The 14,377-nt window shown below is 34.3% G+C and overlaps 1 protein-coding gene across 2 annotated transcripts in view; it reads left to right on the top strand.

The window, feature by feature from the left end:
• The window catches only part of LOC149776555 (chondroitin-polymerizing factor, non-catalytic subunit-like), a 44,533-nt gene extending 31,093 nt beyond the window's left edge, over positions 1 to 13,440 (top strand). The window contains exons 5-7 of one of the 2 annotated variants that reach the window (XR_016416063.1): positions 2,165 to 2,278; positions 4,352 to 7,636; positions 7,809 to 13,440. Coding sequence is in view for 1 of the 2 variants with exons in the window: in XM_089941013.1 (XP_089797139.1) it covers positions 2,165 to 2,278; positions 4,352 to 5,478 (1,241 nt within the window). In the remaining variant the exon portion in view is untranslated. Of the gene's footprint in view, positions 1 to 2,164; positions 2,279 to 4,351 lie in introns of both variants that reach the window. The other variant, XM_089941013.1, reaches the window with a different exon arrangement.
• The last annotated feature ends 937 nt before the right edge of the window (positions 13,441 to 14,377 follow it).

Raw genomic sequence — 14,377 nt, 5'->3', positions numbered from 1 at the left:
TATCAGGTTGTGTCCGTTGGAGAAAAAGACAAGTAAATGTATGGGATTATTTGTATATAGTTGATGTACTTGGGTGTTTTTTTTACTGATTTGTTATGAAAGAGAGAAGTATAATAAATTTGCTGCAAAAATTAACAAATTATTGTAACTTAATTGTGATGTGAACACTGACATACACATGAAATAACGTCAGCATCAATAGTATTGGAGAACAAATTCATGTGACAATAAATATTGTGAAATTATTGAAGTTGAGTTTAAAATTTTTGGTAAGTTTATTAGTTTTTCAGATGATTATTTTGGTTTATTTTATCATCATAAGTTGATCCAGGAGCAGTGTTTTATTAGTGTAAAATGCATTTTTGGCCCTGGACTGGGGGGGTGCTTCCCCTCAAAATCCTGTTGGGAGAGGACCCCCAAACCCCCCTTAAAAATGTTCAGCTTTTTTATGGAAGACCAAACTCATGTCTGTAAAGGTGATTGATGAATCCCCAAACCATACTTTTAATTAGCATAGCATTTTATATAAAATCAGATTTTTGTTGTTGAAATGGGAGTAATGTTTGGCTCATAGTAAAATCTCAAAAAATGTTTATTGGTAGATAGTTCAGTGTTAACAGTTTGAGATCAGTCAAAGTGTTGGATCATCATTTAACCAAGTCACCTTATAATTAAACTTAGCTGTCCAGATATTATTACAAAATAAATTACACTTAGACCAGGACTAATTTTACACCTTGCCCAATTTAATCTGTATATAAAGTCAAAGTAAGGTAATAATAATAAGGAGTTTTTTCATCAGCCCTTGAAATGCGCAAAAGCATCTCTCTCTCTCTTTCTCTGTGTCTCTGTCTCTGTTTTTATATATATATATATATATATATATATATATATATATATATATATATATATATATATATATACACACGTACGTACATACACACATACATACATACATATACACACACACATACATACAGACAGACACACACACACAACCAGCAGGACATATAATGTTATCACTGGATTCTACAGGAGAATGCTTGATAATACTAGGCAGAATTAATATTTATGAGAACATCTTGTCAGTGTGGGATTTTCAACAGAAGACTTCTTATCATGTCTAGTTAGTCATAAATGAACTATATGATGCTTTTTTTTTGGACATCTAATATGGCCACCACATCAGCCATCTTAAAAATCATGTTATATCGAATTGGGCTTTTGCTCAGTGACTTTTTGTTATTATGTCTAGTTGGTCATAAATGAACACAGTGCTGATCAAAAATCCAATATTGCCATGATCTTGAAAAATGTAATCACTGAATTTAAGGTCATTAACATGGGTTTTCCGCCAGAAGACTTCTTATGTCTCATTGGTACTAAGTGAAAATGGCACCACTTGGACAACCAGTATGGCTAATACAATGGCCATCTTCAAAATATATTTCTACCACAGTTCCTACAAAATGAATGGTGAAATCAGCATCAGGTATTCTTTAAAAAAAACTTGTGATGTCTATCTGACATTTCAGTATGTTCTCCATGGCTTTCGTCTTGAAAATTTTGTTACTGCAACTGCTCCTAGATGGAAAGACATACTGACATTGTATTTTCACCAGAAGACTTTTACAATGTCTGTTTCATCCTAAATAGCATTTAACAGCAGAATAGTTTATATAATGTCAAATATAGTGCCAATTTGACACCCAAAATGGCCACTATGACAGCCATCTTTAAAATCTTGTTACTGCTGCTTCTAAATGGAAAGGGATTTTGACATGGTATTTCCATCAGAAGGGTAACTATGCTGTCAGGTTAGTCCTAAATGAAAATAGTACCAGTTGCACATCCAAAATGACCACCACAGTACCAAATTTGAAAATAGTATTGCTCAAGAATATCAGTAATGGTTTCAGCACTTAGCAGTTGTCTCATCATGAATTGCTAGAAATTCTTTTCAGCCAGTAAAAGAAGACATAAATACCTTTGAGGATTTCTTGTTATACATAATTACCATCATAAAAAGGAAATCACATGTTTATAATGTCATGGATTCATTGCTTTCATCATGAGTGACAATTCATTTCTTAAGATCTGAATAAAACCTGAAGTAATATTTACATTACAAGAATCAAATGGTTTGTAATTCATTTATTCACAGGCGTGCCAGAGCCTTTCAAACCAACAAATAGATATTCTGTGATACCATGGGTGTTTTTCACTGAGACACACATATACCTGGATGGAGAACTCAGCAGTATTAAAGAACTGAAGGGTGAGTAAATGTTAGTTACTGTGTACATAAATGAGAGTCAATTATTGGGTCACTATAAGGTGTGAAATAACTGTGCTTCATATTGATATGATTCACGATATGCAGCCTACAATACAGTAAAAACTGCTATGAGTGACCACCTGTCATATCGGAACACAATCTTAATGCATGGATCTATTTTATTATATAAATGCTCTGTTATGAGCGACCACCTACTGAACGCAGCCAGCAACCACAATGTCTTGGCAAAATATGCATTTCGACACTGCTATGACTGATCAAATCGCAAAAACAAGGACAAACTCCACTGACCTTTATTTAATCCCCGTAAAAAAGACCACAGGATTTGATTGATAGTGTTCATGACTTGTGATGTTTGTGGTATTTCCCCCCCAATGTTAAGTGATTACATCCCAGTCACAAAGCTGTCATCTATTCAAGTTGGTGTGTCCGGGTTAATCCCTGTATGTCATCTTTGAATGAAGCCGTTGACTCTTGTCTCTAAGTAAATGGTTCTGTTTCTGGATGAGATAATTGTTTCTTTTTATTTCATTGATTGTTAGATATGCAATGCATATGTACAGATTTTTCATATTTTCCCAAGCCCAGTCAAAACCGTCTTTATGTTCGATATTACAATTAAGCACTAATAATTTTAACACCTGGAACCTTAATAAGAATAGACAAACCTCCAACTAAAAGGAGGTAAATTTAAGGCTTGAGAAAATAATTATTGTAACTGAAAGAAATGAAAAAGAGCAGACCACTCGCAAAAAAGCAGTTTAAATGTCAGTAAAACAAATTTAGTATTATTATAAAGAAAAACGAGTAATTTAGAAATGATTACAGATGCTAAAATATGTGATCTTCAAATGTAAATGTGATTTCATGTTTAATGATAGAAGTATATCTTTATTGCTATACTAAAACATTAATTTGTATTCATCAGTGTGCATTGTCTGTTAACTTTAAAGTTAGTTACTATTTATATATAATTGCTTAACCAGTCTTAACATAATTTTCATTGAGAATTCTGACATGGTTTAATTAAATTATGTAGATCTGCCATCAAATATGGCTACTGTTGCCAAAAAAGACAAGAACCTTAAGACGTCGGCTCAAAAGCCACTTGACAGAATCCACCAAATTTGACAGAAAACAACCTGGTATAGAAGGTTTCCAGCTTGTAATGACTGATTCTAACAAACTGCTTGACAGAAATTGACCAAATTTGACACGAGTAATTTGGTATGAAGGCTTTAAAGTTGACACAATTGATACCGAGTTACAGTCAAATATGGCTACCATTGCTAAAAGAAGTTAAAACTTAAAGGACTTCTCAGAAACTGCTTATCAGAATTTTGACCATGTTTGACAGTATAGATTATGGCATAAAGGGTCCTCAAATTTATAAGAATAATGACAATTTGCTACCAAATATAATCACAGTTACAAAAAAATGAAAATCCTGTAATTGATTTGGCAAACAACATTGAAGAGAATTTGACCAAAGAATTTTGGCATGAAGGTCTTGTAAGTTTTGTACAAATGAAGTAAAGCTGCTGCTAATGAAAATATACAAAACGTTTAATAAATTCTTCCTTAAAGTCACTGAACAAAAGTTGATCAAATTTGACTGAAAGCCTAGCATGTAGGCTTTTCAAATCGTAAAAATGATGTTTATCCACAGTTATATATGGCTGTCTTTACTAAAAAAAAATAGAATCTTATTTATACACTTTATCTAAACGAACTACTTAATAGAATTTGACCAATATTTTGTTCATTATCTGTCATCAAATGTAGATGCAAATATGAAATCTAGAAAAATCTAAAAACAGTTGTTTTCATAGCATTATTATGTAATCAACAGCATCAGAAGAAATGTCAACACTAAGCATTCTACTGACCCAGATTTATTGGCTGACTGCTTTTGCATTGGTTGTCAGGCAGATGTCATCCAGTGAGCGGTATCAGGCCCACTTTGGCCTCTTGTTCATGGAATAAATTTATGCTGATATCAAATATATGTAATATGAACATAGATGAGATATTGTTCCATTGTAATTTCAGGTTTGGACAAACTGGATATTCAGGATACAATTCAGGCTGCTGTTGAGAAGTTACAAAAGACCTACGATTCTGAACTCACCTTCCAGCGTCTTCTCAATGGATATAGACGGTATGATCAAACAAGAGGAATGGAATATGTTTTGGACCTAATGATGACCAACAAAGCCAAGAAAAATGAGAACATTTTGAAAAGGGTGCATTTAGTGAGACCAATTGGTAAAGTTGAAAATATCCCAATGCCTTACGTGACAGAAAATACTGCAATTAATATGGTAGTTGTCTTACGTGAAGAAGATGCAGACATGTTTGACAAGTTTATGGTAGAGTATGCCCAAACGTGTATGGAAACAAAAGATAACTCTCAGCTCATCGTAGCCTTAGTGTATCCAAACAGCTATGGAAATGAAAAGAAAAAGGATCCTTTTGCTAAGCCTAAGGCTTTGATTGATCAGTTTAGTAAAAAATATAATACCGATACAAAAGTCAATTTCAAGGTAATCCAGTCGGAGGAGGCATACATGAATGACATCAAAGTCCTAGACTTGTTAATTCCTGAGTTTGCTGATGAAGCATTGATTATGGTGGGAAGGTCTAATATGGAGCTAACAACAGAAATGTTGGTTTCATATTTCAATCGAGTACGAATGAATACCATCAAAGGCTGGCAGGTATTTTTCCCAGTTGGCTTTGCACAGTACAAACCTGGAATTATCTATAAAGAGAAGTCATCACCATCATTGGTTGAAATAGGGTCAAAGGTTGGACACTATGATTTGCAATCTTATGACCACATGAGTTTTTATGTATCAGATTACAAAGCTGCACGTAAACTTATGAGTCCCGATGCAGTCAACATTAGTAGTCTCTTTACTATGTTTCTGAATCATAAGAAATTGCATATTTTCAGAGCAGTCGAACCCTTCCTGAAGTTACGCTGGATCAATCTTTCATGCCTACCTACAATGCCTCAGCATCATTACCAGCATTGTGTAACAAGAAATGCCGAAGGACTAGCCAGCACACATGACCTGGCCATGTTGATATTTCAGGACAGGAAAGAGGTTATAACACAGACAGTCATTGAGCCACCATTGGCCAAAGGAATTGATCCTGTGAAAACATCATAAAGACTGACCAGGAATCAACAGAGAAATTGCTTTCTGAATACTTCCCTCTCTCTCTCTCTCTCTCTCTCTCTCTCTCTCTCGTGCGCATGTCATATTTTTAGTTAAAAATTTGTGATCCTTTTTCTAGAAATTGTTAGGTGAAAATAAATTGTGGATTTTTTAACAGCTTCTTGTACCCTTTACAGAGAAAGTCAGAATATTTAAAGATCTATCCAACCTTGATTTAATACCCTTCGTTGCTTATGAATCTCATTTTACAGCAAATAATGTTTATTTTAGTGTTTCACTCCAAAGGAGATGTGTTTTTAGTGCTCTCAATGTCTGTAGTACTCAGCTTGTCATAAAATGGACTCTTTATTGTCAGGAATGTATTCTGTTTACAATAGGGTGTAAGCAGTTAGTTTTGGGTTTGAGGATATGTTGTGTTGTGTTATTGTTTGTTGTCATTGTTTCCCTCCCTCCTTCTCAGTACTTGCAATATCTCTAGTACTCAGCCTGTCATAAAAGTAGCTCTTTAAAAAAGCTTATCTAATATCTCTGTTGAGATCTCGATCTCTCTCTTGCTGTGTGAGAGTGAGATAGATATCACAGAATATCTCTAGTTAAATGTTTGTCATAAAATTAGCTCTTTATGATTAGAACAGACTGCCTGGTTTAAGTTAACCTCTTAACTTTGGGTTTGAGAATATATTTTGTACTGTCCCCAAAACAACAAGGCTCAATAAGTCCTTCAGGCATCCTTTTAGAATGAGGTTGTGTATGGTGTATTGGTAGCCTGGTTAACTAATTGAATAGTGTATTGGTAGCCTGGTTAAGTGATTGAATAGTGTATTAGTAGCCTGGTTAAGTAGTTGAATAGTGTATTGGTAGCCTGGTTAGCTAATTGAATAGCGTATTAAGTAATTGGATGCAAAGTATATAAAGAAAAGTTTGTTCTTAATGATGTGGAATTGGGAGTTTACACCACCAGCTCCATTACAACTGCATTTCAGAACTGTTCTGTTAAACAAAATCATTGTTTTCTAAAGTTTTATTACAAAGCTTATAATTTGTCTCCTGAATCACAGGTGGACATTTGACTTGTATGAAGAACACAGAACTACAGAGAAATCAGATCATAGTAGTACCAATAGTAGCCAAAAGAATACATTTATTGGTGAATATTTTATTCCTGATTATTCCTTTAATCCAAATTTCTCATTACAGGCAGATTTTCATAGTACAGTACTCCCTCTCATTTCCATGGGTGCCAGAGTATACTGCTGTATAGTATCACCACCTTATAATGAAATACATGATACATATAAAATATGGGGACCCTGGATGGCTGATTGGTCTAAGATGCCTCCCTTTACAGATCACTGACATCTCACCTCTGTCCATGTGTTCAAGTGTCAGGCTCAGCCAGTGTGGGTAGGTGAGATAGCTTGCAAGTAGCTTTCTGTGGGTTGGGGGTTTTCTGAGTTCCTCCTCCACTAGATATATTGGCCAACATATATGCCCTATCATATGCTGAAAGGTGGTGATAAACCTTGAAAAACACAACATCATATAATAAGACGAGTGCAACTGCAAACTGCACAGATCCAGATTTGCCGTCGTATAATGCACAGGCTGATCTGGGTCTGTTCAGCTTGTTGTGGGGTTTAACACCATTTTTCAGCACAGGATAGGCTATGCATGGCAGCCAGTATAACTGGTGGAGGAAGAATCTAGGAAAACCCCCAGAAAGAACCACCAACCCATGGGAACCTACTGTCAAGCTTTCTCACGTACCCACATTGAGCCTAAGATATGAACCCATGCAGACACAGGTGAGAAGGGAAGGAATCAATAACAAAGTACTTTAAACCACTTGGCCACTCGGGGCTCTTGTGTAGTTTTTAGTAGTAGTCCGTAGAACAAGCAACATGCAGGCACATTATGTGATGGCAGATCCAGAGTTTTGTTGTTTGCAGTTTGACTAGACCTATAAGCAAGTACATATGGTAAAGAACACTGGCAAGTAGTCAGATGGAATTGTAATTGTCCTAGTGAGATATATTATTTTGTGCAAAGCAGAGTTTGCTTATTTTGTAATTTTTACTTATTTATTCTGTTTAGTATACATCATTGGGCTTAAATAAAAAATTATTCTTTTTAATATGTTAATGTATGGGTATGTTATAGTCATTAATAAATTAATATATGTTAATGTATAGGTATGTTATATTCATTAATACATTAATATATGTTAATGTATGGGTATGTTGTATTCGTTAATACATTAATATATGTTAATGTATGGGTATGTTATATTCATTAATACATTAATATATGTTAATGTATAGGTATGTTATATTCATTAATACATTAATATATGTGAATGTAATGCTTTTTAATTCATGCTTGTATGTATGGAGGAACCTTGTTAATCTGCACTCTGTTTATCCGGAAACCTTGCTATCCAAAGTTCAACAAACAGTTTTCAAAAATGACTCCATTTTATTAGTTTATCATAACACATTTAACTGCAAAATATCACTTTGTATTTGTTTTACATTTTGTATTAGGGGCCTCGAGTGGCCAAGTGGTCTTAAGCGCTCACCGTTATGGACCACTGCCATCTCACCTCTGTCTGCGTGGGTTCGAGTCGCCGGTTCGGCCTATGTGGGTATGTGAGAAAGCTTGCCAGTAGCTTCTCGTGGGTCCGTGGTTCTTTCCGGGGTTTTCCCGGGTTCTTCCTCCACCATTAATACTGGCCGCCTAATATAGCCTATATTGTGCTGAAAAATGGCATTAAACTCCACAACAACAACAACAACAACAACATTTTGTATTATCATGGGAACACCATTAAACAAGTGTAGATGAGAAGAGATACCAGCCAGCATAAAAAAAGATTTGGCAGCACCTGAAAACTTCCATTGAAAATACGCACCAGCATATATCAGACCCATCCTTTGACATTGCCAAGTCGACAGTTGCAGACAATGATCAGCAAAAGAATCCAGGCAATCAAAGGTTGCATATTTCTTAGGGAAATTGACATAATATATCTACATACATAGTGTAAATATGTATTTATGTACAAGTGCATGTTATAATAAAGTGAAATAAACACAAGTTAGTATTCCTTAATTTATTTAAACCATTATTGAATATGCAGTGCATGTACAGCTAGCAAATACATGTACATGTATGTGGTGTAATGAAATTGTAAAATAAAAATGTGCATATTTCAGTTATCTAGAAAACTAATTAATCTGGACATATTCAGTGGAAACAAAGGTATCCAGATTAATGAGGATCCACTGTATATGTTTGCTTGTTAATGCATGGATGTATGTGTATGTAATGCTTGTTAATGCCTAGATATAAGTGTATATAATGTTGTAAATATATTGATTTATCTGTGTTTAATACTTGTTAATACATTGATATATATGTTATGTAATTCTTGGTAGTACATTGACGTTGTGTAGAGTGACCTGCCAGAATTTATCTTTGTCCTAAATGTAAAGGTTTTTTGTGTGGACATATGTTTGAAATCTTCTGTCAGTGCATTGGTAAAATGGGAGTTGTCTGCTCTTTAAAGATCATAAATGTAGCATTTTGACAGTGGATAGCAGATGGCACAAAATGTCAATGGAGCAATGCACTGCTAAAAAGGGAGTTGTCCACTCTTTAGCAGCTAGCCATATAATTTTTTATGGGGTGGAAGTCAGATATTCAGTGTTCATCAGTCTTCCATTTCACATCTTGTGAGTAAATCTAACAATGAAATGTGCAAAACATTGGCTGCCACAAATGGAAAAAGCTTATTGATGCTAGGAGAGATCATCCACTTCTACGATTTGTGAAGCAAAACAGACATGGTTTGAGAAAGATTACAGATAATTTTAACTAATATGCACCTGAAAAAGCATCCATGAGGACAGTTTAGTACCATCTTCCTGGGTTTTCCTGGGTTCTTCCTCCACCATTAATACTGGCCGCCATGTATAGCCTATCGTGTGCTGAAAAATGGTGTTAAACCATACAACAACAACAACCATCTTCATGTTTATGGTTTAAAGAAACACAGAGTTCAGAAGATACTGATGGTATCTGCTAATAGAATAAAAAATCATGAATTGTTGCAAGGAAATTATACATCTCACAGTTTAAATATTTTGAAGAAAAAAAAGTATTTTCCAATGAAACCCAGGTTATTTTCACTGTTGAAAACCATATATACATGTGGAGAACTAGTGTAAAACCTTACAGACCCAAGTGCCTAAAACTACATGGAAGAAATATCAGGGTAGGTGCTATGTCTTGGGTATGCATTATATATAATGGAGTGGGAATTTGAGGGAAATAGTGAGAAACATATTAATACTTTAGCTTTTAGTTTTGGCCAAACATTACTGTACAGTTTGCAAATTCACAATATATATTTCAAGATGAAAATGCAGCTTGCCATAGTCCTGCTTGTACATGGAAACAAGAGAACAATATTGACATCTTGATCGGCCATGATGGTCATCTAACTTAGCATAATTGAAAATGTATGACACATTCTTAGAATCAGACTTGGAAGTTAAATGCAGTTAAATCTTGCCTGGAACTAGTGAAGGGAGTTGCAGGCCATTTGGACACCAATCACTACAGACTTTATTAATGCTATATATGGCACCAATTCCAGATAACTCAAAAAGACCACATTACAGAATAATGAAAACCCAAGGTAAATGTTTAATATGGCACTTTAGGCTTTTAATAAATCAATGTGCATGTGCAGATTGTTTTTTAATGCATTGATGTACTTGTACATAATGCTTGTTATTACATTGATATACATAATGCTTGTTAATGCATTGATGTATTTGTACATAATGCTTGTTAATGCATTGATGTACATAATGCTTGCTAATGCATTAATGTACTTGTACATAATGCTTGTTAATGCATTGATGTACTTGTACATAATGCTTGTTATTACATTGATGTACTTAAAAATGCTTGTTAACGCATTGATGTAAATGTATATAATGCTTGTTAATGCATTGATGTACATGTATATATTTCTTGTTAAGACATTAATATATGCACATGTAATGCTTCTTTAGAGTCATGTATATAATGCTTGTTGTACCAAAGTCAGAAAGTTTTTTAAATTTCTAATTAAATCTGAAAGTTGGTGCCTTAATACTGATTTCATAATTTTTGTTATATCTGGTATTTTATTCATGAGCTGATTTTGTTGAAATCAGGCAGATGGATGAAGAGGAATCTTTGACTTTAACGGCCTTCAAATTCAGTATTAAATATACTCCTATTTGATTTATTTCAAAATGTTAATATTACACTAAGCTATGCTATATTTAGCTAGAAATATCTTTTTCCAGATGAGCATTTTGCCTGAGGGTGTTCCAGTAAATATAAATATAAGATAGACAACTGCAATCTAGTTTTTGGAATGCAAATGCGCCTTGTCTAAATGGATAATAAAGGCATAATTTTGTCTGATTGCAGTGATTATCAAGCTTCTGGATCAATGGCGCTTGACCAGAAATGCACATGTCTGGCTTGACCAGAAATTCACAAATCTGGCATCAATACTAAAGTTAGCAATTGTGTTAAGATCATTTTCTTAGACACTGTTGCTTTGTAGAGTTACCTGATTTGGAATGTAAATGTGTAATGAAGAATACTACCAACATGAGCAAAACCTAGGTCAACATGACTTTTATTTTATATTTTGCAATCTGGCCATACTACCTTTGGTGGTCTTTTTCATTCATTCTGTGAAGCTATGCATGATTTTGCTTGAATAGTACTTTAGTTACATTGAAAATCATTGCAGTTAGTTTAAATTTTCCTTGGAATTCTATGATTTTTTAGATCTTAGAGATTTTGTGTCTGATATTTGACTACAATGAAATCTTACAGTTTTGTTCTAAACATTGTAATTTAAGGGCTTGTTTTCCTTGGTTGTAATGTTTGATATATGAACAGAGAAAAGCCTTCTAAAAGTTCTCTCATTGAAATATCCCATAGACCTGTGTTGTCGGTGACAAGGTTCCCTCATTCATATGCCCCATAGACCTTTGTAGTCAGTGACAAAGTTCCCTCATTCAGATATCCCATAGACATGTGTAGTCAGTGACATAGTTCCATCATTCAAATATCCCATAGACATGTGTAGTCAGTGACAAAGTTCTCTCGTTCAAATATCCCATAGACCTGTGTAGTCATTTACTAAAGTTCCCTCATTCAGATATCCCATAGACCTATGTAGTCAGTGACAACATTCCTTAATTGCAATATCCCATAGACCTGTGTAGTCAGTGACAAAGTTTTCTGGTTGAAATATCCCGTAGAGCTGTGTAGTCAGTGACAAAGTTCCATCATTCAAATATCCCATAGACATGTGTAGTCAGTGACAAAGTTCTCTCGTTCAAATATCCCATAGACCTGTGTAGTCATTTACTAAAGTTCCCTCATTCAGATATCCCATAGACCTATGTAGTCAGTGACAACATTCCTTAATTGCAATATCCCATAGACCTGTGTAGTCAGTGACAAAGTTTTCTGGTTGAAATATCCCGTAGAGCTGTGTAGTCAGTGACAAAGTTCCATCATTCAAATATCCCATAGACCTGTGTAGTCATTTACAAAGTTCCCTCATTCAGATATACCATAGACCTGTGTAGTCAGTGACAAAGTTCCCGCATTCAAATATCCCATAGACCTGTATAGTCATTTACAAAATTCCCTCATTCAGATATCCCATAGACCTGTGTAGTCAGTGACAAAGTTTTCTGGTTGAAATATCCCATAGAGCTGTGTAGTCCGTGACAACATTCCTTTATTGCAATATCCCATCGACCTGTGTAGTCTGTGACAACGTTCCTTAATTGCAATATCCCATAGACGTGTGTAGTCAGTGACAACGTTCCTTAATTGCAATATCCCATAGACATGTGTGGAGCTCAATGACAACGTTCCTTAATTGCAATATCCCATAGACATGTGTAGTCAATGACAAATTATTCAGATGATTAAGTTAGGATGCAAAAAAGTGCATTTATTTCCATTTAATGTATAATTAAAGTGTATAAGGTAACATTATTGTTAGATGTTACAGTAGATGATGTGTGCTGATTTGCAGAAGGAAAGAAAAGTGTAAACAATAAAATAATTAAAGATGAGTTTACTTTCGTCTTCAGTCTTGATAGATTATGTATACTGTAATTCAGAATATTTTATTCACAGCATGACATTTTTTGTAAATTATTTAATATTTCTAGTCATTGAAATACTTTTTCATTAATAATATTTTTTTAAATTTAGAATTTTTCACAAAAATTTTCACTTTAATTGTGTACTTTACAGTTAATTTCATTGTCAGAACCTCCTAATGCATGTGTGACATTTTTTTCTAGAGTGTGATCCAGAATAAACTATAGCAACTTGTGAGCTATTGGATGTGTAATTCACTAATTAAGTCAAGTACTGTCATATATATGCCCTTCCATACAACTTACAAGTGAATATATATAGTGATAATGTATAGAAAAATATTATTTATTTATGCAAATTAAATGGACATATATATATATATAAATGGTTTTTATTACAGTAAAGAGAGTATTGTGTGACTAATATCAAAATAATATCTAAAGTATTTTGTTAATTTTGTACAATTTTTTACAAAGCATACCCCATCAATTATACTTTATTGTCCCGTCAAATAATTTTTACCTGGGTTTAATCTGAGATTGTTGTAACATTAATGGAGATTTTTTTTGAAATCATTGTTTTACATCCATACAGATTTAACTGATTTTGTTTGGTTTAACATTATTTACATTAACTAAAATTATAGCTCTTATTGTATTTGCATGGATTTTAGTATAGGCATTACTTGTGTCAATGCGGTGTTTTTTTAGAATACTTTGTGGAAAAATAACATTAAAAAGATTTTTAAACATTTTTTTATAGTTTTAATTATACCACATTTCTTTGCATACATATATTTAGACAAGCATAAACACATACCTACATATTTACAGACAGACATACATATACATGTATATACACACACACATATAGGGGGCTGAGTGGTCTAAAGAGCTCACCATTACGGATCATTGCCATCTCACCTGTCTGCATGGATTCAAGTCTTGGGTTTAGCCATTGTGGGTATGTGCAAAAGCTTGCCAGTAGCTTCTTGTGGGTTGGTGGTTCTTTCCGGGGTTTTATACTGACCACCATGTATAGCCTATCTTGTGCTGAAAAATGGTGTTAAAACTGTACAACAAGACACGCATGCATACACACACACACACACATACATACATACATACACATATGCATTCATACAGACATGCATACATACAAACTTATATTCATATGTAAACATACATACACACACATACATACATACATAGATACATACATACACACACTCGCATACAGACTGTCACAGAATTGTATAAATCCCTTTATTTATTAAATACATGTACTCGGGGGGTTTTTGTTTTTTGTATACAATGATACCAGAAGGTGATTTATGTAAATTGTACAATATTTTGAGGGGACCCCGAGTGGCCGAGTGGTCTAAAGCACTCTCCGTTACGGATCACTGCCATCTCACTTCTGTCTGCGTGGGTTCGAGTCTTGGATTCGGCTAATGTGGATATCTGAGAAAGCTTGCCAGTAGTTTCTCGTGGGTCGGTGGTTCTTTCCGGGGTTCTTCCTCCACCATTAATACTGGCCGCCATGTATAGCCTATCATGTGCTGAAAAATGGCGTTAAACCCTACAACAACAACAACAACAATATTTTGAAACAGTTCGGTTTATCCTATGTAAAAGTGCTTTTAACAGAAAAAATCGAATACTTCCAGCGCACAGACGATGTATGGATG

Source organism: Sinohyriopsis cumingii, chromosome 18, assembly GCF_028554795.1.
Source record: "Sinohyriopsis cumingii isolate HCF-2022 chromosome 18, ASM2855479v2, whole genome shotgun sequence".
Taxonomy (NCBI): domain Eukaryota; kingdom Metazoa; phylum Mollusca; class Bivalvia; order Unionida; family Unionidae; genus Sinohyriopsis; species Sinohyriopsis cumingii.
The sequence above is the reverse complement of the archived record's forward strand: the minus strand, read 5'-3'. Positions and strand labels throughout refer to the sequence as shown.